We start from the raw sequence: 22,228 nt of genomic DNA on the forward strand, positions 1-22,228 counted from the left end.
TGACTCACATGTCCATGTGATGTGACATGCAAGATGAAAAATGATTCGTCCTTATTGTAGCGCATTCTATATGGTAGGAGTGCTGTGTCACTCAGGGATAGGATCAGCTCAGTTTAAACTCAGACCAACTCGACAATTAATCTAAATTTACTACAAAAATTGGTTAATAGAAACCTTATAGACACCTATATGCAATATTGAATTTAACAATTCAAATAAATGTGTAGAATTGGCTGGACTTAACCAAAACATTGCTGCTCAATCTTACTTTACCTCATGCAGTTGTAAAAAATTCAGTAGCTGTTCCAGCTATTACTTAGGCCAATCAATGCTGGCTCGTTGCATTGACTATGTGGTGACGCTAGCCAACAGTGCAGTCTTGTAAACATTGGGGCCAAACCTTTCCCTAAGTGCACTGTGACAAATGTTTGGTACAGAAAGCACTGCCCAAATCCAAATTGATTGGTTGACGGAGCTAATGATAGGTCAGGGAGTCGTGACCAGGTCATGGCGACCCTGAAATGACAACAGCCTGCCGCCATGTTGGGTTGTCCTGACACTCCCACGTGCTGGTTCGAGATAATGTCAGTCACTTTGAAGCAGCTCTCTCTATTCTGATTGGACAGCGTTGTTTGGCTGCAGGGCAGGCTTCAAAGTGACTCTCAAAATACCAGCAGCAGCCTAGTGAAAACAGTCCTTTGGCCAAGCTCTGACCTTTTTTGAATCGCAAGCATTGTCATTCTACTTACACAAATACCTCTGAAGTTCACTATGTGTTCACCATGTTTAACATGACATCCTATCTAAACATAGCATACTCCGAGTCGTTATTCACGTCATAAACAAGTATGGGGGAAAACAATTGCCGTTTGCCATCTGCAGCCATTAAACATATCCTAGATTTACGTAGTTACAACTTCAAAACTAAATCATTTTTGGGGGAGCTCTCATAGGATTACAATGTTGTTTTGATTATTGCTTGAACAGTTGCTAAGATTACATTTGGTTGTGATAGTTGCAAAAATCCTATTTTTGGATGCAGCAGTTAGCTAGAATGCTAATGCTCATTGACATTTTACTAGTCGAATTTGAAGTTTTTAAGTGTAATGCAGTTGATTTGTGAGGATGACACAAACAATATATTAAGCAGGACATTCATACGAGCCTTACAATCCAATTATAATTCAAAAGTAGTGTGAAATGCATTCATAAGCAACATGAGGCTTTTTTTGCTACCGGTCTATGAGAACTCCCTCGTGTTTTCCCCCACAGTGAGGAAATTGTGTATAGCGACTCAGAGAATTGCAGCATTAGAGGAATTCAACAAACAAAAAGACCACCCACACTAATTACCTTGCCGTAAACTCCCCAGGACAGCTCAGTCTCAGTCACCATGACGACGATCCCGAACATTCCAAAGATGAGGGCGTAGTCACTGAGTCTCTTCCGCTTCTCAAAGAGCGCCCTCCGGTGGCCGAGCCTATAGCCAATGTCCTTGTTTCTTCTTCACAGGAGCACCATTTCCGTCCCTGACCAGGCTCTCGTTGGACGCCTTGCTGGGGTCCTCGCCGTTGCCCTTGGATACCACCACCTCCAGGCCGGAGCTGTGCAACGTCTGGAGGGGCTGCGTCTCCGAGTCGAGCTCTGCTAGGTTGCGCCGCGACGACGCCAGGCTGCCCAGTGGTCTCACTACGCCGCCATTGTACTTGCAGGTGTTCATGGCTATCTGAGGGAGTTGGCCGCTGCTCTCGGAGAGGCAGAGCTTGGATCCAGCATGGCTCAGCTTCTTCTGCTCAGTGGTTGCCTGGCAACAAAAACACAAGAGGTTGTTAGAGAAACAAACCACCAATCAGTCTGGTGTCAGAGAATGGGAGGAGCAACTTTCCTTTATAACTTCAATTTGACTAATGTCCCATGGACCGGAGCCGGTCCACAACCCAGAAGCACGAACCAGAAACACTGCCCTGCACTAAATCAGTGCAATCTCTGTATTCTGTGTTCTGTTGTACATTGCACTCATATCAGCTGTCCCTCAAGAAAAGCGCATCCAGATCTGCAGGGCAAAAGCACATGAATAATGAATGGAGATGAATGTATAAATAAAGCCATATAACTAATAGTGGACCCTACAAAGTGCAGAAAATGTCCTCTATGCGCAGCACAAATTTAGTCATGAAAGATTAATGTGCTGCGTGACCTTGTTTCCTGTTAAAGAAACACTCTTTCCTGCAGAGCCCAGAGATGGTGGTGTCCAAAAAGACTGAGTGACTGAATGAGTGGTGCTTCTATAATCAGAGACGCAGGAAAAACTGAATCAAGAGTTTCTGCAAGGGGAAAACAAGAGCATTCTTTACTCAAAGATGTGTCTTCGTCTCCTCTCTGTATATCAAAAACTGCATCTAAATCGAAGAGGGATCCTGCTCAGCTCTTTCTGTGCCGTCCCGTGTGGCTCAGTTGATAAAGCATGACATTTGCCACTCCAGAATTCTGGGTTTGATTCCCACGGGGGACCTATAAGAGAAAGTATGAAAATGTATGCACTCACACTACTGTAAATCACTCTGGATAAGAGTGTCTGCTAAATGATTAAAATGTAAATCTTTGATCCAGATTGTATTGCAGCGCAGGTTCAAGGAGAGGTGAAAATTAAATTTGGTGGGAAAGCAGAGGAGCGGAGGAGTTCCACAGACCTTGGAAGTGTAGAGGCATGTACAATGGTAGTTGAGTGTGCATTCCAGTGGCATCTTCTGGGACTTCACTTAGATTATCATAATGGCTTGTTAAACTTCACATGGAACAGTGCATTTTCTGAAATAATGGGGGGTGTTTGACAACACTGCCTTTCATTTGGCTTGAGTGAGCTCCCTAATGCCTCTAAATGTGTTCGGAAATAAACTCTGATTCCCCATAATGGAAATGTACTACAGTAAGTCCGGCCCACTGACGCTATCTGCTGACACAGACCAGACCAGACTAAAGGTTAAGGATTAGAGGGAACCATAGTGTTCTAATCTCCTTTACTCTTTTAAATAGCTTCATCATCGGAGCCATTAAGACTCTCTCTATGAAACATATCTCAGATAGTGGCGCATTCCTACTATAAACGCAGCACCAATAAAGGTTGCTTGAAAGATCTTAAACTTCATTTGATATTAGCACCTCTCCTTTCGCTTACAAAGGTGGGACAATTACAGTTCCCTAGCGACGGCTATTTGTCATCATTAATTCCCCCAGTAAAATTACCATTCATGTGTTTTATTTAATGAAAATAAAACACAATGACAAAGATTGTCATTTAATCACTGAACAAAGCAATCGATCAAAGCAAATAGACATGACTTGACTGCCGTATCAGACCAAGGGAAGTCAACTAAAAGCAGCCATGGCAGGTTATTCCAATAACATAATGAACAGGATTGATGGAGAGAGATGAGAGATGGAAGAATGCGCTTCTGCCCTTGGCTTCAGTCTCCATTTCTGACCATTATGCTGTAGACTCTCTTGGTGATTGAAAATATACCACTGACTGACTGACTGACTGACTGACTGACTGACTGCTAGATGGGGGTGTCCATATCGTCTAGGAGACAGCACAAGAGAAATACAAGAAGGTAAGATGGAGGTACAGTAATACATAACCTTTTTCTGCAGGCAAATCTCACATGGATATCCCAAAAGAGCTCACACTGTACCTTCCTCACAACACATAATATACAGTTTTACATTTTAACTACTGATTCTCTATTGTGATGCGTTTCATTTTGGTGAATTCCCATGCATTTCAGTTAATCGTATTTGACTTCCAAACAGAATAAACAAAACATATGATGCATTTAATAATATCCACTTAAAACCACACTCTTTGCCTTGCTGAGGGTGCTCTTTCCTGTTTCTAACCCACGACAATAATGCTGCGTCCCAATGGCACCCTATACCCTGTATAGTGGACTGAATGAGGAATAGGGTGCCATTGGGACACAACAGGCCGCGGTTGACCTTGTCCGCTGATCCTCCTTCAGAAGGAGACACAGGATGGCTGTCTGCCCCGGCGAACGCTTCAATTTCATTCTGAATGGCACACAGCATCCATCCCGTATGAAACGGAGCCTCCTAATCAAATTGAAAAGCCTCAGTGCAGAACAGTTTAGATGAAGCACTGCAACTCTCTGCCTATCTCCTCCTCTAGCTCCCTCTCTCTCTCTCTCCCTTCCTCCATCCCTCCCTCCTTTACTCGTCCCTTTAACCGCCTCCAATCTAATAGAAGACCCTCCTCCTTTACTCGTCCCTTTAACCTGCTCCAATCTAATAGAAGACCCTCCTCCTTTACTCGTCCCTTTAACCTGCTCCAATCTAATAGAAGACCCTCCTCCTTTACTCGTCCCTTTAACCGCTCCAATCTAATAGAAGACCCTCCTCCTTTACTCGTCCCTTTAACCTGCTCCAATCTAATAGAAGACCCTCCTCCTTTACTCGTCCCTTTAACCTGCTCCAATCTAATAGAAGACCCTCCTCCTTTACTCGTCCCTTTAACCTGCTCCAATCTAATAGAAGACCCTCCTCCTTTACTCGTCCCTTTAACCTGCTCCAATCTAATAGAAGACCCTCCTCCTTTACTCGTCCCTTTAACCGCTCCAATCTAATAGAAGACCCTCCTCCTTTACTCGTCCCTTTAACCTGCTCCAATCTAATAGAAGACCCTCCTCCTTTACTCGTCCCTTTAACCTGCTCCAATCTAATAGAAGACCCTCCTCCTTTACTCGTCCCTTTAACCTGCTCCAATCTAATAGAAGACCCTCCTCCTTTACTCGTCCCTTTAACCTGCTCCAATCTAATAGAAGACCCTCCTCCTTTACTCGTCCCTTTAACCTGCTCCAATCTAATAGAAGACCCTCCTCCTTTACTCGTCCCTTTAACCTGCTCCAATCTAATAGAAGACCCTCCTCCTTTACTCGTCCCTTTAACCTGCTCTAATCTAATAGAAGACCCTCCTCCTTTACTCGTCCCTTTAACCGCTCCAATCTAATAGAAGACCCTCCTCCTTTACTCGTCCCTTTAACCGCTCCAATCTAATAGAAGACCCTCCTCCTTTACTCGTCCCTTTAACCTGCTCCAATCTAATAGAAGACCCTCCTCCTTTACTCGTCCCTTTAACCTGCTCCAATCTAATAGAAGACCCTCCTCCTTTACTCGTCCCTTTAACCTGCTCCAATCTAATAGAAGACCCTCCTCCTTTACTCGTCCCTTTAACCGCTCCAATCTAATAGAAGACCCTCCTCCTTTACTCGTCCCTTTAACCTGCTCCAATCTAATAGAAGACCCTCCTCCTTTACTCGTCCCTTTAACCTGCTCCAATCTAATAGAAGACCCTCCTCCTTTACTCGTCCCTTTAACCTGCTCCAATCTAATAGAAGACCCTCCTCCTTTACTCGTCCCTTTAACCTGCTCCAATCTAATAGAAGACCCTCCTCCTTTACTCGTCCCTTTAACCTGCTCCAATCTAATAGAAGACCCTCCTCCTTTACTCGTCCCTTTAACCTGCTCCAATCTAATAGAAGACCCTCCTCCTTTACTCGTCCCTTTAACCTGCTCCAATCTAATAGAAGACCCTCCTCCTTTACTCGTCCCTTTAACCTGCTCCAATCTAATAGAAGACCCTCCTCCTTTACTCGTCCCTTTAACCTGCTCCAATCTAATAGAAGACCCTCCTCCTTTACTCGTCCCTTTAACCTGCTCCAATCTAATAGAAGACCCTCCTCCTTTACTCGTCCCTTTAACCTGCTCCAATCTAATAGAAGACCCTCCTCCTTTACTCGTCCCTTTAACCTGCTCCAATCTAATAGAAGACCCTCCTCCTTTACTCGTCCCTTTAACCTGCTCCAATCTAATAGAAGACCCTCCTCCTTTACTCGTCCCTTTAACCTGCTCCAATCTAATAGAAGACCCTCCTCCTTTACTCGTCCCTTTAACCTGCTCCAATCTAATAGAAGACCCTCCTCCTTTACTCGTCCCTTTAACCTGCTCCAATCTAATAGAAGACCCTCCTCCTTTACTCGTCCCTTTAACCGCTCCAATCTAATAGAAGACCCTCCTCCTTTACTCGTCCCTTTAACCTGCTCCAATCTAATAGAAGACCCTCCTCCTTTACTCGTCCCTTTAACCTGCTCCAATCTAATAGAAGACCCTCCTCCTTTACTCGTCCCTTTAACCGCTCCAATCTAATAGAAGACCCTCCTCCTTTACTCGTCCCTTTAACCTGCTCCAATCTAATAGAAGACCCTCCTCCTTTACTCGTCCCTTTAACCTGCTCCAATCTAATAGAAGACCCTCCTCCTTTACTCGTCCCTTTAACCTGCTCCAATCTAATAGAAGACCCTCCTCCTTTACTCGTCCCTTTAACCTGCTCCAATCTAATAGAAGACCCTCCTCCTTTACTCGTCCCTTTAACCGCTCCAATCTAATAGAAGACCCTCCTCCTTTACTCGTCCCTTTAACCTGCTCCAATCTAATAGAAGACCCTCCTCCTTTACTCGTCCCTTTAACCTGCTCCAATCTAATAGAAGACCCTCCTCCTTTACTCGTCCCTTTAACCTGCTCCAATCTAATAGAAGACCCTCCTCCTTTACTCGTCCCTTTAACCGCTCCAATCTAATAGAAGACCCTCCTCCTTTACTCGTCCCTTTAACCTGCTCCAATCTAATAGAAGACCCTCCTCCTTTACTCGTCCCTTTAACCGCTCCAATCTAATAGAAGACCCTCCTCCTTTACTCGTCCCTTTAACCTGCTCCAATCTAATAGAAGACCCTCCTCCTTTACTCGTCCCTTTAACCTGCTCCAATCTAATAGAAGACCCTCCTCCTTTACTCGTCCCTTTAACCTGCTCCAATCTAATAGAAGACCCTCCTCCTTTACTCGTCCCTTTAACCGCCTCCAATCTAATAGAAGACCCTCCTCCTTTACTCGTCCCTTTAACCGCTCCAATCTAATAGAAGACCCTCCTCCTTTACTCGTCCCTTTAACCTGCTCCAATCTAATAGAAGACCCTCCTCCTTTACTCGTCCCTTTAACCTGCTCCAATCTAATAGAAGACCCTCCTCCTTTACTCGTCCCTTTAACCGCTCCAATCTAATAGAAGACCCTCCTCCTTTACTCGTCCCTTTAACCGCTCCAATCTAATAGAAGACCCTCCTCCTTTACTCGTCCCTTTAACCGCTCCAATCTAATAGAAGACCCTCCTCCTTTACTCGTCCCTTTAACCTGCTCCAATCTAATAGAAGACCCTCCTCCTTTACTCGTCCCTTTAACCTGCTCCAATCTAATAGAAGACCCTCCTCCTTTACTCGTCCCTTTAACCTGCTCCAATCTAATAGAAGACCCTCCTCCTTTACTCGTCCCTTTAACCTGCTCCAATCTAATAGAAGACCCTCCTCCTTTACTCGTCCCTTTAACCGCTCCAATCTAATAGAAGACCCTCCTCCTTTACTCGTCCCTTTAACCTGCTCCAATCTAATAGAAGACCCTCCTCCTTTACTCGTCCCTTTAACCTGCTCCAATCTAATAGAAGACCCTCCTCCTTTACTCGTCCCTTTAACCTGCTCCAATCTAATAGAAGACCCTCCTCCTTTACTCGTCCCTTTAACCGCCTCCAATCTAATAGAAGACCCTCCTCCTTTACTCGTCCCTTTAACCGCTCCAATCTAATAGAAGACCCTCCTCCTTTACTCGTCCCTTTAACCTGCTCCAATCTAATAGAAGACCCTCCTCCTTTACTCGTCCCTTTAACCTGCTCCAATCTAATAGAAGACCCTCCTCCTTTACTCGTCCCTTTAACCTGCTCCAATCTAATAGAAGACCCTCCTCCTTTACTCGTCCCTTTAACCTGCTCCAATCTAATAGAAGACCCTCCTCCTTTACTCGTCCCTTTAACCTGCTCCAATCTAATAGAAGACCCTCCTCCTTTACTCGTCCCTTTAACCTGCTCCAATCTAATAGAAGACCCTCCTCCTTTACTCGTCCCTTTAACCGCTCCAATCTAATAGAAGACCCTCCTCCTTTACTCGTCCCTTTAACCTGCTCCAATCTAATAGAAGACCCTCCTCCTTTACTCGTCCCTTTAACCTGCTCCAATCTAATAGAAGACCCTCCTCCTTTACTCGTCCCTTTAACCTGCTCCAATCTAATAGAAGACCCTCCTCCTTTACTCGTCCCTTTAACCGCTCCAATCTAATAGAAGACCCTCCTCCTTTACTCGTCCCTTTAACCGCTCCAATCTAATAGAAGACCCTCCTCCTTTACTCGTCCCTTTAACCGCTCCAATCTAATAGAAGACCCTCCTCCTTTACTCGTCCCTTTAACCGCTCCAATCTAATAGAAGACCCTCCTCCTTTACTCGTCCCTTTAACCGCTCCAATCTAATAGAAGACCCTCCTCCTTTACTCGTCCCTTTAACCTGCTCCAATCTAATAGAAGACCCTCCTCCTTTACTCGTCCCTTTAACCTGCTCCAATCTAATAGAAGACCCTCCTCCTTTACTCGTCCCTTTAACCTGCTCCAATCTAATAGAAGACCCTCCTCCTTTACTCGTCCCTTTAACCTGCTCCAATCTAATAGAAGACCCTCCTCCTTTACTCGTCCCTTTAACCGCTCCAATCTAATAGAAGACCCTCCTCCTTTACTCGTCCCTTTAACCTGCTCCAATCTAATAGAAGACCCTCCTCCTTTACTCGTCCCTTTAACCGCTCCAATCTAATAGAAGACCCTCCTCCTTTACTCGTCCCTTTAACCGCTCCAATCTAATAGAAGACCCTCCTCCTTTACTCGTCCCTTTAACCTGCTCCAATCTAATAGAAGACCCTCCTCCTTTACTCGTCCCTTTAACCGCCTCCAATCTAATAGAAGACCCTCCTCCTTTACTCGTCCCTTTAACCTGCTCCAATCTAATAGAAGACCCTCCTCCTTTACTCGTCCCTTTAACCGCTCCAATCTAATAGAAGACCCTCCTCCTTTACTCGTCCCTTTAACCTGCTCCAATCTAATAGAAGACCCTCCTCCTTTACTCGTCCCTTTAACCGCTCCAATCTAATAGAAGACCCTCCTCCTTTACTCGTCCCTTTAACCGCTCCAATCTAATAGAAGACCCTCCTCCTTTACTCGTCCCTTTAACCGCCTCCAATCTAATAGAAGACCCTCCTCCTTTACTCGTCCCTTTAACCTGCTCCAATCTAATAGAAGACCCTCCTCCTTTACTCGTCCCTTTAACCGCTCCAATCTAATAGAAGACCCTCCTCCTTTACTCGTCCCTTTAACCTGCTCCAATCTAATAGAAGACCCTCCTCCTTTACTCGTCCCTTTAACCGCTCCAATCTAATAGAAGACCCTCCTCCTTTACTCGTCCCTTTAACCTGCTCCAATCTAATAGAAGACCCTCCTCCTTTACTCGTCCCTTTAACCTGCTCCAATCTAATAGAAGACCCTCCTCCTTTACTCGTCCCTTTAACCTGCTCCAATCTAATAGAAGACCCTCCTCCTTTACTCGTCCCTTTAACCTGCTCCAATCTAATAGAAGACCCTCCTCCTTTACTCGTCCCTTTAACCGCTCCAATCTAATAGAAGACCCTCCTCCTTTACTCGTCCCTTTAACCGCTCCAATCTAATAGAAGACCCTCCTCCTTTACTCGTCCCTTTAACCGCTCCAATCTAATAGAAGACCCTCCTCCTTTACTCGTCCCTTTAACCTGCTCCAATCTAATAGAAGACCCTCCTCCTTTACTCGTCCCTTTAACCTGCTCCAATCTAATAGAAGACCCTCCTCCTTTACTCGTCCCTTTAACCTGCTCCAATCTAATAGAAGACCCTCCTCCTTTACTCGTCCCTTTAACCGCTCCAATCTAATAGAAGACCCTCCTCCTTTACTCGTCCCTTTAACCGCTCCAATCTAATAGAAGACCCTCCTCCTTTACTCGTCCCTTTAACCTGCTCCAATCTAATAGAAGACCCTCCTCCTTTACTCGTCCCTTTAACCGCTCCAATCTAATAGAAGACCCTCCTCCTTTACTCGTCCCTTTAACCTGCTCCAATCTAATAGAAGACCCTCCTCCTTTACTCGTCCCTTTAACCGCTCCAATCTAATAGAAGACCCTCCTCCTTTACTCGTCCCTTTAACCTGCTCCAATCTAATAGAAGACCCTCCTCCTTTACTCGTCCCTTTAACCGCTCCAATCTAATAGAAGACCCTCCTCCTTTACTCGTCCCTTTAACCTGCTCCAATCTAATAGAAGACCCTCCTCCTTTACTCGTCCCTTTAACCTGCTCCAATCTAATAGAAGACCCTCCTCCTTTACTCGTCCCTTTAACCTGCTCCAATCTAATAGAAGACCCTCCTCCTTTACTCGTCCCTTTAACCGCTCCAATCTAATAGAAGACCCTCCTCCTTTACTCGTCCCTTTAACCTGCTCCAATCTAATAGAAGACCCTCCTCCTTTACTCGTCCCTTTAACCTGCTCCAATCTAATAGAAGACCCTCCTCCTTTACTCGTCCCTTTAACCTGCTCCAATCTAATAGAAGACCCTCCTCCTTTACTCGTCCCTTTAACCTGCTCCAATCTAATAGAAGACCCTCCTCCTTTACTCGTCCCTTTAACCTGCTCCAATCTAATAGAAGACCCTCCTCCTTTACTCGTCCCTTTAACCTGCTCCAATCTAATAGAAGACCCTCCTCCTTTACTCGTCCCTTTAACCTGCTCCAATCTAATAGAAGACCCTCCTCCTTTACTCGTCCCTTTAACCGCTCCAATCTAATAGAAGACCCTCCTCCTTTACTCGTCCCTTTAACCTGCTCCAATCTAATAGAAGACCCTCCTCCTTTACTCGTCCCTTTAACCTGCTCCAATCTAATAGAAGACCCTCCTCCTTTACTCGTCCCTTTAACCTGCTCCAATCTAATAGAAGACCCTCCTCCTTTACTCGTCCCTTTAACCTGCTCCAATCTAATAGAAGACCCTCCTCCTTTACTCGTCCCTTTAACCGCTCCAATCTAATAGAAGACCCTCCTCCTTTACTCGTCCCTTTAACCTGCTCCAATCTAATAGAAGACCCTCCTCCTTTACTCGTCCCTTTAACCTGCTCCAATCTAATAGAAGACCCTCCTCCTTTACTCGTCCCTTTAACCTGCTCCAATCTAATAGAAGACCCTCCTCCTTTACTCGTCCCTTTAACCGCTCCAATCTAATAGAAGACCCTCCTCCTTTACTCGTCCCTTTAACCGCTCCAATCTAATAGAAGACCCTCCTCCTTTACTCGTCCCTTTAACCTGCTCCAATCTAATAGAAGACCCTCCTCCTTTACTCGTCCCTTTAACCTGCTCCAATCTAATAGAAGACCCTCCTCCTTTACTCGTCCCTTTAACCTGCTCCAATCTAATAGAAGACCCTCCTCCTTTACTCGTCCCTTTAACCTGCTCCAATCTAATAGAAGACCCTCCTCCTTTACTCGTCCCTTTAACCGCTCCAATCTAATAGAAGACCCTCCTCCTTTACTCGTCCCTTTAACCTGCTCCAATCTAATAGAAGACCCTCCTCCTTTACTCGTCCCTTTAACCGCTCCAATCTAATAGAAGACCCTCCTCCTTTACTCGTCCCTTTAACCTGCTCCAATCTAATAGAAGACCCTCCTCCTTTACTCGTCCCTTTAACCTGCTCCAATCTAATAGAAGACCCTCCTCCTTTACTCGTCCCTTTAACCTGCTCCAATCTAATAGAAGACCCTCCTCCTTTACTCGTCCCTTTAACCGCTCCAATCTAATAGAAGACCCTCCTCCTTTACTCGTCCCTTTAACCTGCTCCAATCTAATAGAAGACCCTCCTCCTTTACTCGTCCCTTTAACCTGCTCCAATCTAATAGAAGACCCTCCTCCTTTACTCGTCCCTTTAACCTGCTCCAATCTAATAGAAGACCCTCCTCCTTTACTCGTCCCTTTAACCGCTCCAATCTAATAGAAGACCCTCCTCCTTTACTCGTCCCTTTAACCGCTCCAATCTAATAGAAGACCCTCCTCCTTTACTCGTCCCTTTAACCTGCTCCAATCTAATAGAAGACCCTCCTCCTTTACTCGTCCCTTTAACCGCTCCAATCTAATAGAAGACCCTCCTCCTTTACTCGTCCCTTTAACCGCTCCAATCTAATAGAAGACCCTCCTCCTTTACTCGTCCCTTTAACCGCTCCAATCTAATAGAAGACCCTCCTCCTTTACTCGTCCCTTTAACCTGCTCCAATCTAATAGAAGACCCTCCTCCTTTACTCGTCCCTTTAACCTGCTCCAATCTAATAGAAGACCCTCCTCCTTTACTCGTCCCTTTAACCTGCTCCAATCTAATAGAAGACCCTCCTCCTTTACTCGTCCCTTTAACCGCTCCAATCTAATAGAAGACCCTCCTCCTTTACTCGTCCCTTTAACCTGCTCCAATCTAATAGAAGACCCTCCTCCTTTACTCGTCCCTTTAACCTGCTCCAATCTAATAGAAGACCCTCCTCCTTTACTCGTCCCTTTAACCTGCTCCAATCTAATAGAAGACCCTCCTCCTTTACTCGTCCCTTTAACCGCTCCAATCTAATAGAAGACCCTCCTCCTTTACTCGTCCCTTTAACCTGCTCCAATCTAATAGAAGACCCTCCTCCTTTACTCGTCCCTTTAACCGCTCCAATCTAATAGAAGACCCTCCTCCTTTACTCGTCCCTTTAACCTGCTCCAATCTAATAGAAGACCCTCCTCCTTTACTCGTCCCTTTAACCGCCTCCAATCTAATAGAAGACCCTCCTCCTTTACTCGTCCCTTTAACCTGCTCCAATCTAATAGAAGACCCTCCTCCTTTACTCGTCCCTTTAACCGCTCCAATCTAATAGAAGACCCTCCTCCTTTACTCGTCCCTTTAACCTGCTCCAATCTAATAGAAGACCCTCCTCCTTTACTCGTCCCTTTAACCGCTCCAATCTAATAGAAGACCCTCCTCCTTTACTCGTCCCTTTAACCTGCTCCAATCTAATAGAAGACCCTCCTCCTTTACTCGTCCCTTTAACCTGCTCCAATCTAATAGAAGACCCTCCTCCTTTACTCGTCCCTTTAACCGCTCCAATCTAATAGAAGACCCTCCTCCTTTACTCGTCCCTTTAACCGCTCCAATCTAATAGAAGACCCTCCTCCTTTACTCGTCCCTTTAACCTGCTCCAATCTAATAGAAGACCCTCCTCCTTTACTCGTCCCTTTAACCTGCTCCAATCTAATAGAAGACCCTCCTCCTTTACTCGTCCCTTTAACCTGCTCCAATCTAATAGAAGACCCTCCTCCTTTACTCGTCCCTTTAACCGCTCCAATCTAATAGAAGACCCTCCTCCTTTACTCGTCCCTTTAACCTGCTCCAATCTAATAGAAGACCCTCCTCCTTTACTCGTCCCTTTAACCGCTCCAATCTAATAGAAGACCCTCCTCCTTTACTCGTCCCTTTAACCTGCTCCAATCTAATAGAAGACCCTCCTCCTTTACTCGTCCCTTTAACCGCTCCAATCTAATAGAAGACCCTCCTCCTTTACTCGTCCCTTTAACCTGCTCCAATCTAATAGAAGACCCTCCTCCTTTACTCGTCCCTTTAACCGCTCCAATCTAATAGAAGACCCTCCTCCTTTACTCGTCCCTTTAACCTGCTCCAATCTAATAGAAGACCCTCCTCCTTTACTCGTCCCTTTAACCTGCTCCAATCTAATAGAAGACCCTCCTCCTTTACTCGTCCCTTTAACCTGCTCCAATCTAATAGAAGACCCTCCTCCTTTACTCGTCCCTTTAACCGCTCCAATCTAATAGAAGACCCTCCTCCTTTACTCGTCCCTTTAACCGCTCCAATCTAATAGAAGACCCTCCTCCTTTACTCGTCCCTTTAACCTGCTCCAATCTAATAGAAGACCCTCCTCCTTTACTCGTCCCTTTAACCTGCTCCAATCTAATAGAAGACCCTCCTCCTTTACTCGTCCCTTTAACCGCTCCAATCTAATAGAAGACCCTCCTCCTTTACTCGTCCCTTTAACCGCTCCAATCTAATAGAAGACCCTCCTCCTTTACTCGTCCCTTTAACCGCTCCAATCTAATAGAAGACCCTCCTCCTTTACTCGTCCCTTTAACCTGCTCCAATCTAATAGAAGACCCTCCTCCTTTACTCGTCCCTTTAACCGCTCCAATCTAATAGAAGACCCTCCTCCTTTACTCGTCCCTTTAACCTGCTCCAATCTAATAGAAGACCCTCCTCCTTTACTCGTCCCTTTAACCGCTCCAATCTAATAGAAGACCCTCCTCCTTTACTCGTCCCTTTAACCTGCTCCAATCTAATAGAAGACCCTCCTCCTTTACTCGTCCCTTTAACCTGCTCCAATCTAATAGAAGACCCTCCTCCTTTACTCGTCCCTTTAACCTGCTCCAATCTAATAGAAGACCCTCCTCCTTTACTCGTCCCTTTAACCGCTCCAATCTAATAGAAGACCCTCCTCCTTTACTCGTCCCTTTAACCTGCTCCAATCTAATAGAAGACCCTCCTCCTTTACTCGTCCCTTTAACCTGCTCCAATCTAATAGAAGACCCTCCTCCTTTACTCGTCCCTTTAACCGCTCCAATCTAATAGAAGACCCTCCTCCTTTACTCGTCCCTTTAACCGCTCCAATCTAATAGAAGACCCTCCTCCTTTACTCGTCCCTTTAACCGCTCCAATCTAATAGAAGACCCTCCTCCTTTACTCGTCCCTTTAACCTGCTCCAATCTAATAGAAGACCCTCCTCCTTTACTCGTCCCTTTAACCGCTCCAATCTAATAGAAGACCCTCCTCCTTTACTCGTCCCTTTAACCTGCTCCAATCTAATAGAAGACCCTCCTCCTTTACTCGTCCCTTTAACCTGCTCCAATCTAATAGAAGACCCTCCTCCTTTACTCGTCCCTTTAACCTGCTCCAATCTAATAGAAGACCCTCCTCCTTTACTCGTCCCTTTAACCTGCTCCAATCTAATAGAAGACCCTCCTCCTTTACTCGTCCCTTTAACCGCTCCAATCTAATAGAAGACCCTCCTCCTTTACTCGTCCCTTTAACCTGCTCCAATCTAATAGAAGACCCTCCTCCTTTACTCGTCCCTTTAACCTGCTCCAATCTAATAGAAGACCCTCCTCCTTTACTCGTCCCTTTAACCGCTCCAATCTAATAGAAGACCCTCCTCCTTTACTCGTCCCTTTAACCTGCTCCAATCTAATAGAAGACCCTCCTCCTTTACTCGTCCCTTTAACCTGCTCCAATCTAATAGAAGACCCTCCTCCTTTACTCGTCCCTTTAACCGCTCCAATCTAATAGAAGACCCTCCTCCTTTACTCGTCCCTTTAACCGCTCCAATCTAATAGAAGACCCTCCTCCTTTACTCGTCCCTTTAACCTGCTCCAATCTAATAGAAGACCCTCCTCCTTTACTCGTCCCTTTAACCTGCTCCAATCTAATAGAAGACCCTCCTCCTTTACTCGTCCCTTTAACCTGCTCCAATCTAATAGAAGACCCTCCTCCTTTACTCGTCCCTTTAACCTGCTCCAATCTAATAGAAGACCCTCCTCCTTTACTCGTCCCTTTAACCGCTCCAATCTAATAGAAGACCCTCCTCCTTTACTCGTCCCTTTAACCGCTCCAATCTAATAGAAGACCCTCCTCCTTTACTCGTCCCTTTAACCTGCTCCAATCTAATAGAAGACCCTCCTCCTTTACTCGTCCCTTTAACCTGCTCCAATCTAATAGAAGACCCTCCTCCTTTACTCGTCCCTTTAACCTGCTCCAATCTAATAGAAGACCCTCCTCCTTTACTCGTCCCTTTAACCTGCTCCAATCTAATAGAAGACCCTCCTCCTTTACTCGTCCCTTTAACCTGCTCCAATCTAATAGAAGACCCTCCTCCTTTACTCGTCCCTTTAACCTGCTCCAATCTAATAGAAGACCCTCCTCCTTTACTCGTCCCTTTAACCGCTCCAATCTAATAGAAGACCCTCCTCCTTTACTCGTCCCTTTAACCTGCTCCAATCTAATAGAAGACCCTCCTCCTTTACTCGTCCCTTTAACCTGCTCCAATCTAATAGAAGACCCTCCTCCTTTACTCGTCCCTTTAACCTGCTCCAATCTAATAGAAGACCCTCCTCCTTTACTCGTCCCTTTAACCTGCTCCAATCTAATAGAAGACCCTCCTCCTTTACTCGTCCCTTTAACCTGCTCCAATCTAATAGAAGACCCTCCTCCTTTACTCGTCCCTTTAACCTGCTCCAATCTAATAGAAGACCCTCCTCCTTTACTCGTCCCTTTAACCTGCTCCAATCTAATAGAAGACCCTCCTCCTTTACTCGTCCCTTTAACCGCTCCAATCTAATAGAAGACCCTCCTCCTTTACTCGTCCCTTTAACCTGCTCCAATCTAATAGAAGACCCTCCTCCTTTACTCGTCCCTTTAACCTGCTCCAATCTAATAGAAGACCCTCCTCCTTTACTCGTCCCTTTAACCGCTCCAATCTAATAGAAGACCCTCCTCCTTTACTCGTCCCTTTAACCTGCTCCAATCTAATAGAAGACCCTCCTCCTTTACTCGTCCCTTTAACCTGCTCCAATCTAATAGAAGACCCTCCTCCTTTACTCGTCCCTTTAACCGCTCCAATCTAATAGAAGACCCTCCTCCTTTACTCGTCCCTTTAACCTGCTCCAATCTAATAGAAGACCCTCCTCCTTTACTCGTCCCTTTAACCTGCTCCAATCTAATAGAAGACCCTCCTCCTTTACTCGTCCCTTTAACCTGCTCCAATCTAATAGAAGACCCTCCTCCTTTACTCGTCCCTTTAACCTGCTCCAATCTAATAGAAGACCCTCCTCCTTTACTCGTCCCTTTAACCTGCTCCAATCTAATAGAAGACCCTCCTCCTTTACTCGTCCCTTTAACCTGCTCCAATCTAATAGAAGACCCTCCTCCTTTACTCGTCCCTTTAACCTGCTCCAATCTAATAGAAGACCCTCCTCCTTTACTCGTCCCTTTAACCTGCTCCAATCTAATAGAAGACCCTCCTCCTTTACTCGTCCCTTTAACCTGCTCCAATCTAATAGAAGACCCTCCTCCTTTACTCGTCCCTTTAACCTGCTCCAATCTAATAGAAGACCCTCCTCCTTTACTCGTCCCTTTAACCTGCTCCAATCTAATAGAAGACCCTCCTCCTTTACTCGTCCCTTTAACCTGCTCCAATCTAATAGAAGACCCTCCTCCTTTACTCGTCCCTTTAACCTGCTCCAATCTAATAGAAGACCCTCCTCCTTTACTCGTCCCTTTAACCTGCTCCAATCTAATAGAAGACCCTCCTCCTTTACTCGTCCCTTTAACCTGCTCCAATCTAATAGAAGACCCTCCTCCTTTACTCGTCCCTTTAACCTGCTCCAATCTAATAGAAGACCCTCCTCCTTTACTCGTCCCTTTAACCTGCTCCAATCTAATAGAAGACCCTCCTCCTTTACTCGTCCCTTTAACCTGCTCCAATCTAATAGAAGACCCTCCTCCTTTACTCGTCCCTTTAACCTGCTCCAATCTAATAGAAGACCCTCCTCCTTTACTCGTCCCTTTAACCTGCTCCAATCTAATAGAAGACCCTCCTCCTTTACTCGTCCCTTTAACCTGCTCCAATCTAATAGAAGACCCTCCTCCTTTACTCGTCCCTTTAACCTGCTCCAATCTAATAGAAGACCCTCCTCCTTTACTCGTCCCTTTAACCTGCTCCAATCTAATAGAAGACCCTCCTCCTTTACTCGTCCCTTTAACCTGCTCCAATCTAATAGAAGACCCTCCTCCTTTACTCGTCCCTTTAACCTGCTCCAATCTAATAGAAGACCCTCCTCCTTTACTCGTCCCTTTAACCTGCTCCAATCTAATAGAAGACCCTCCTCCTTTACTCGTCCCTTTAACCTGCTCCAATCTAATAGAAGACCCTCCTCCTTTACTCGTCCCTTTAACCTGCTCCAATCTAATAGAAGACCCTCCTCCTTTACTCGTCCCTTTAACCTGCTCCAATCTAATAGAAGACCCTCCTCCTTTACTCGTCCCTTTAACCTGCTCCAATCTAATAGAAGACCCTCCTCCTTTACTCGTCCCTTTAACCTGCTCCAATCTAATAGAAGACCCTCCTCCTTTACTCGTCCCTTTAACCTGCTCCAATCTAATAGAAGACCCTCCTCCGTTTGGACGTGAAGGAGCTACTGCACCGCCGTTTTTAATGCACACACAAACCCCTGAAATTTTAAAAGTGCACTGTACAGCCAACCCGTGTGTATGTGGGTTTGTGTGTGTGAGTGTGCATACGCGTGCGTGCGTGCATGTGTGTGTGTGTGCGTGCGTGTCTTGGCCAAGTATCGGACCAGGCCTGGCAATGTAGCCAGGGATAACTGAAAAGCTCAACTGGACAATGGTGGGGAGGGAGAGAGGTGTGTGTGTGTGCGTGTGTGTGTGTGTGTGCCTGCCTGCTGTGTGTGGCTGCATAATATGTGTATTCGGACATGTGGCACATGTGTGGAGGGGGCCAACTCATACAGAGAAAATGGAGGGACACGAGGGGGGGTGGAGAGAGGGAAGGAAATAAAGAGAGGACAGACCCCTGGGGGCCTCCTCAGCCTGCCCCTGTTGAGACGGAGAGCTATAGGCTATAGCTGACGGTTTGTCATGTTGTCATATTTCTGTGACAGGCTAGTAGGCACCAGGGCTGGGCTGTCTAACCCAACCAACAGGGCCAGCCAGGATCTCTGTATGTCTTACTAGTAAACATGTAAAACACCACCACCCATTCATACTATGCCTGTCTATGTGGCTTTGAAAATGGTCTAAGGAAAGGTGTTAACCTACTTTGATAGACAGTATAACAACGACGTTTCAATGCAAACGGTGTGACCAATTGCTTATAGAATCCTTCCTGTGTACTACACTGTATGTACAGCGTACACAGTAAACAGCATAGCCTCATGGTTTACTAATATACACTGAACAAAAATATAAACACAACATGTTCAGTGTTGGTCCCATGTTTCATGAGCTGAAACAAAAGATCCCAGAAATGTTCCATACTTACAAGGAGTATTTTTGTCCCTAATGAAGCCCTTTTGTGGGGAAAAACTCATTCTGATTGGCTGGGCCTGGCTCCCAAGCGGTTGGGCCTATGCCCTCCCAGGCCCACCATTGCATGACAGCCCAGTCAAGTGAAATCAATTGACTGATTTCCTCGTATGAACTGTAAATCAGATAAACAGTTGAAATTCTTGCACATCGCGTTTATATGTTAGTTCAGTATGTTTGTAATCTTTCTAAGAAAGTACAATCCCATGTACAACAGTCAGCGTGCATTTCCCCAGGGAGGAGACAACCCAGTAGGAGTTTTCCTCAGTGGAATCAGTATGGGTCATCCTTTGAGCAAATCCTGTGGTTAAAATGACTGCAGTTTGATAACAGGCACAATTACAGGCTTCCTGAAGCGGCATTATCATCCCCCTTGTCTCCTCTGAGATGAAAAGAACAATTAATTATGTCCAAAACAAGAAGGAAAAAAAACAACAGAGACGACAAGACAGGTATATTGCCCGTGTTGAAGGGTCATTGTTCGGGCTAATAATGCACTGGGCGTTCAGCAGCATCACAATAGTGCACTAATTAGGACACACAAAGCTGTCCCCTCGAAAGAAGACACACACTCTTAGAAAAAAAGGTGCTACAGTATCTAGAACCTAAAAGGGTTCTTTGGCCGTCCCCATAGGAGAAGCCTTTGAAGAACCTTTTTGGTTCCAGATAGAACCCTTTCTTCTAAGAGTGATCAGAGTGTTCAAACTAAAGGTTGTGGGACTCTCTTGGGAGAAATATATAGTAGGAACTCATTAGTAGCATGTCTTACTTTATCAATTCCAGACAATTCAGAGAATGATTTGGAATTCAGTTCTCGTTTTCTAAAATTGTCCATAGATCTATGAGGTGTTCTCATGAAGTCATGAATTGAAATTTTAGGTAATTACGTAATTTACTGGAAGTTATCATTGACTTGACTCCCTGAATGTGTTGATAAGTTGATCACGACATATGTGCTGAACACATTCAGGGAGTCAAGTCAACGATAAATGTAAACATAGATAATCCTGGTGCATACTACCCGGGTATTAGTAGTGTTTAGTACCCGGGTATTAGTAGTTGTGTGTACTACCTGGGAATTAGTTGTGCGTATTAGTAGTAAGTATTAATACCCGGGTATTAGTAGTGTGTACTACCTGGGTATTAGTCGTGCGTGCTAATACCCGGGTATTAGTTGTGCGTGCTAACGCGGTATTAGTTGTGCGTGCTAACACGGTATTAGTTGTGCGTGCTAACACGGTATTAGTCGTGCGTGCTTACACGGTATTAGTCGTGCGTGCTAACGCGGTATTAGTCGTGCGTGCTAACGCCGTATTAGTCGTGCGTGCTAACGCGGTATTAGTCGTGCGTGCCAACGCGGTATTAGTCGTGCGTGCCAACGCGGTATTAGTCGTGCGTGCTAACACGGTATTAGTCGTGCGTGCTAACACGGTATTAGTCGTGCGTGCTTACAAGGTATTAGTCGTGCGTGCTAACACGGTATTAGTCGTGCGTGCTAACGCGGTATTAGTCGTGCGTGCTTACAGCGGTATTAGTCGTGCGTGCTTACAGCGGTATTAGTCGTGCGTGCTTACACGGTATTAGTCGTGCGTGCCTACACGGTATTAGTCGTGCGTGCTAGCGGTATTAGTGCGTGCTAACACGGTATTAGTCGTGCGTGCACACGGTATTAGTCGTGCGTGCTAACACGGTATTAGTCGTGCGTGCTAACACGGTATTAGTCGTGCGTGCTTACACGGTATTAGTCGTGCGTGCTTACAAGGTATTAGTCGTGCGTGCTAACACGGTATTAGTCGTGCGTGCTTACAAGGTATTAGTCGTGCGTGCTTACACGGTATTAGTCGTGCGTGCTTACACGGTATTAGTCGTGCGTGCTAACGCGGTATTAGTCGTGCGTGCCAACGCGGTATTAGTCGTGCGTGCCAACGCGGTATTAGTCGTGCGTGCCAACGCGGTATTAGTCGTGCGTGCCAACGCGGTATTAGTCGTGCGTGCCAACGCGGTATTAGTCGTGCGTGCCAACGCGGTATTAGTCGTGCGTGCCAACGCGGTATTAGTCGTGCGTGCTAACGCGGTATTAGTCGTGCGTGCTAACGCGGTATTAGTCGTGCGTGCCTACACGGTATTAGTCGTGCGTGCTAACACGGTATTAGTCGTGCGTGCTAACACGGTATTAGTCGTGCGTGCTAACACGGTATTAGTCGTGCGTGCTAACACGGTATTAGTCGTGCGTGCTAACACGGTATTAGTCGTGCGTGCTAACACGGTATTAGTCGTGCGTGCTTACACGGTATTAGTTGTGCGTGCTTACAAGGTATTAGTCGTGCGTGCTAACGCGGTATTAGTCGTGCGTGCTAACGCGGTATTAGTCGTGCGTGCTAACACGGTATTAGTCGTGCGTGCTAACACGGTATTAGTCGTGCGTGCTAACACGGTATTAGTCGTGCGTGCTAACACGGTATTAGTCGTGCGTGCTAACACGGTATTAGTCGTGCGTGCTAACACGGTATTAGTTGTGTGTGCTAACACGGTATTAGTCGTGCGTGCTAACACGGTATTAGTCGTGCGTGCTAACACGGTATTAGTCATGCGTGCTAACACGGTATTAGTTGTGGGTGCTGGTATTAGTTGTGCGTTCTACCCTGGTATTAGTTGTGTGCCCTACCCGGGTATTAGTTGTGTGTGCTACCCGGGTATTAGTTGTGTGTGCTACCCGGGTATTAGTTGTGGGTTCTACCCGGGTATTAGTTGTGGGTGCTACCCGGGTATTAGTACATAATGCTTCACAGCTCTAGACTGGCTGGCAGATTTGCAATGGTCCTCACAAAATGTGGAATTTTAATGTGACAGAATGTGACAAAAAAAATAAAAAATCCTGACTTTTCTCACCAAACTAAACATTGATGTGTGACTCCAATCCTAGTATAATTTAGTCTTGCTGTTGAATATGCAAATGCAACGAGGCCAGCATTCTAATGTTCTGCTTATCCTCTCCAGCACGTTCCTCTTTGCTAATCTTTGCTATTGGCCCATTCCCCTCCATAGAA

The 22,228-nt window shown here is 45.7% G+C and overlaps 1 protein-coding gene across 1 annotated transcript in view; it reads right to left on the bottom strand.

The window, feature by feature from the left end:
• The window catches only part of kcnn1a (potassium intermediate/small conductance calcium-activated channel, subfamily N, member 1a), a 64,756-nt gene that overhangs the window by 27,168 nt on the left and 15,360 nt on the right, over positions 1–22,228 (bottom strand). Inside the window, 2 exon segments of the mRNA XM_014190005.2 lie at positions 1,354–1,500; positions 1,502–1,804. Of these exon segments, the coding sequence (XP_014045480.2) occupies positions 1,354–1,500; positions 1,502–1,804 (450 nt within the window).

The sequence above is a fragment of the Salmo salar genome, chromosome ssa03 (assembly GCF_905237065.1).
Source record: "Salmo salar chromosome ssa03, Ssal_v3.1, whole genome shotgun sequence".
NCBI classification, from domain to species: domain Eukaryota; kingdom Metazoa; phylum Chordata; class Actinopteri; order Salmoniformes; family Salmonidae; genus Salmo; species Salmo salar.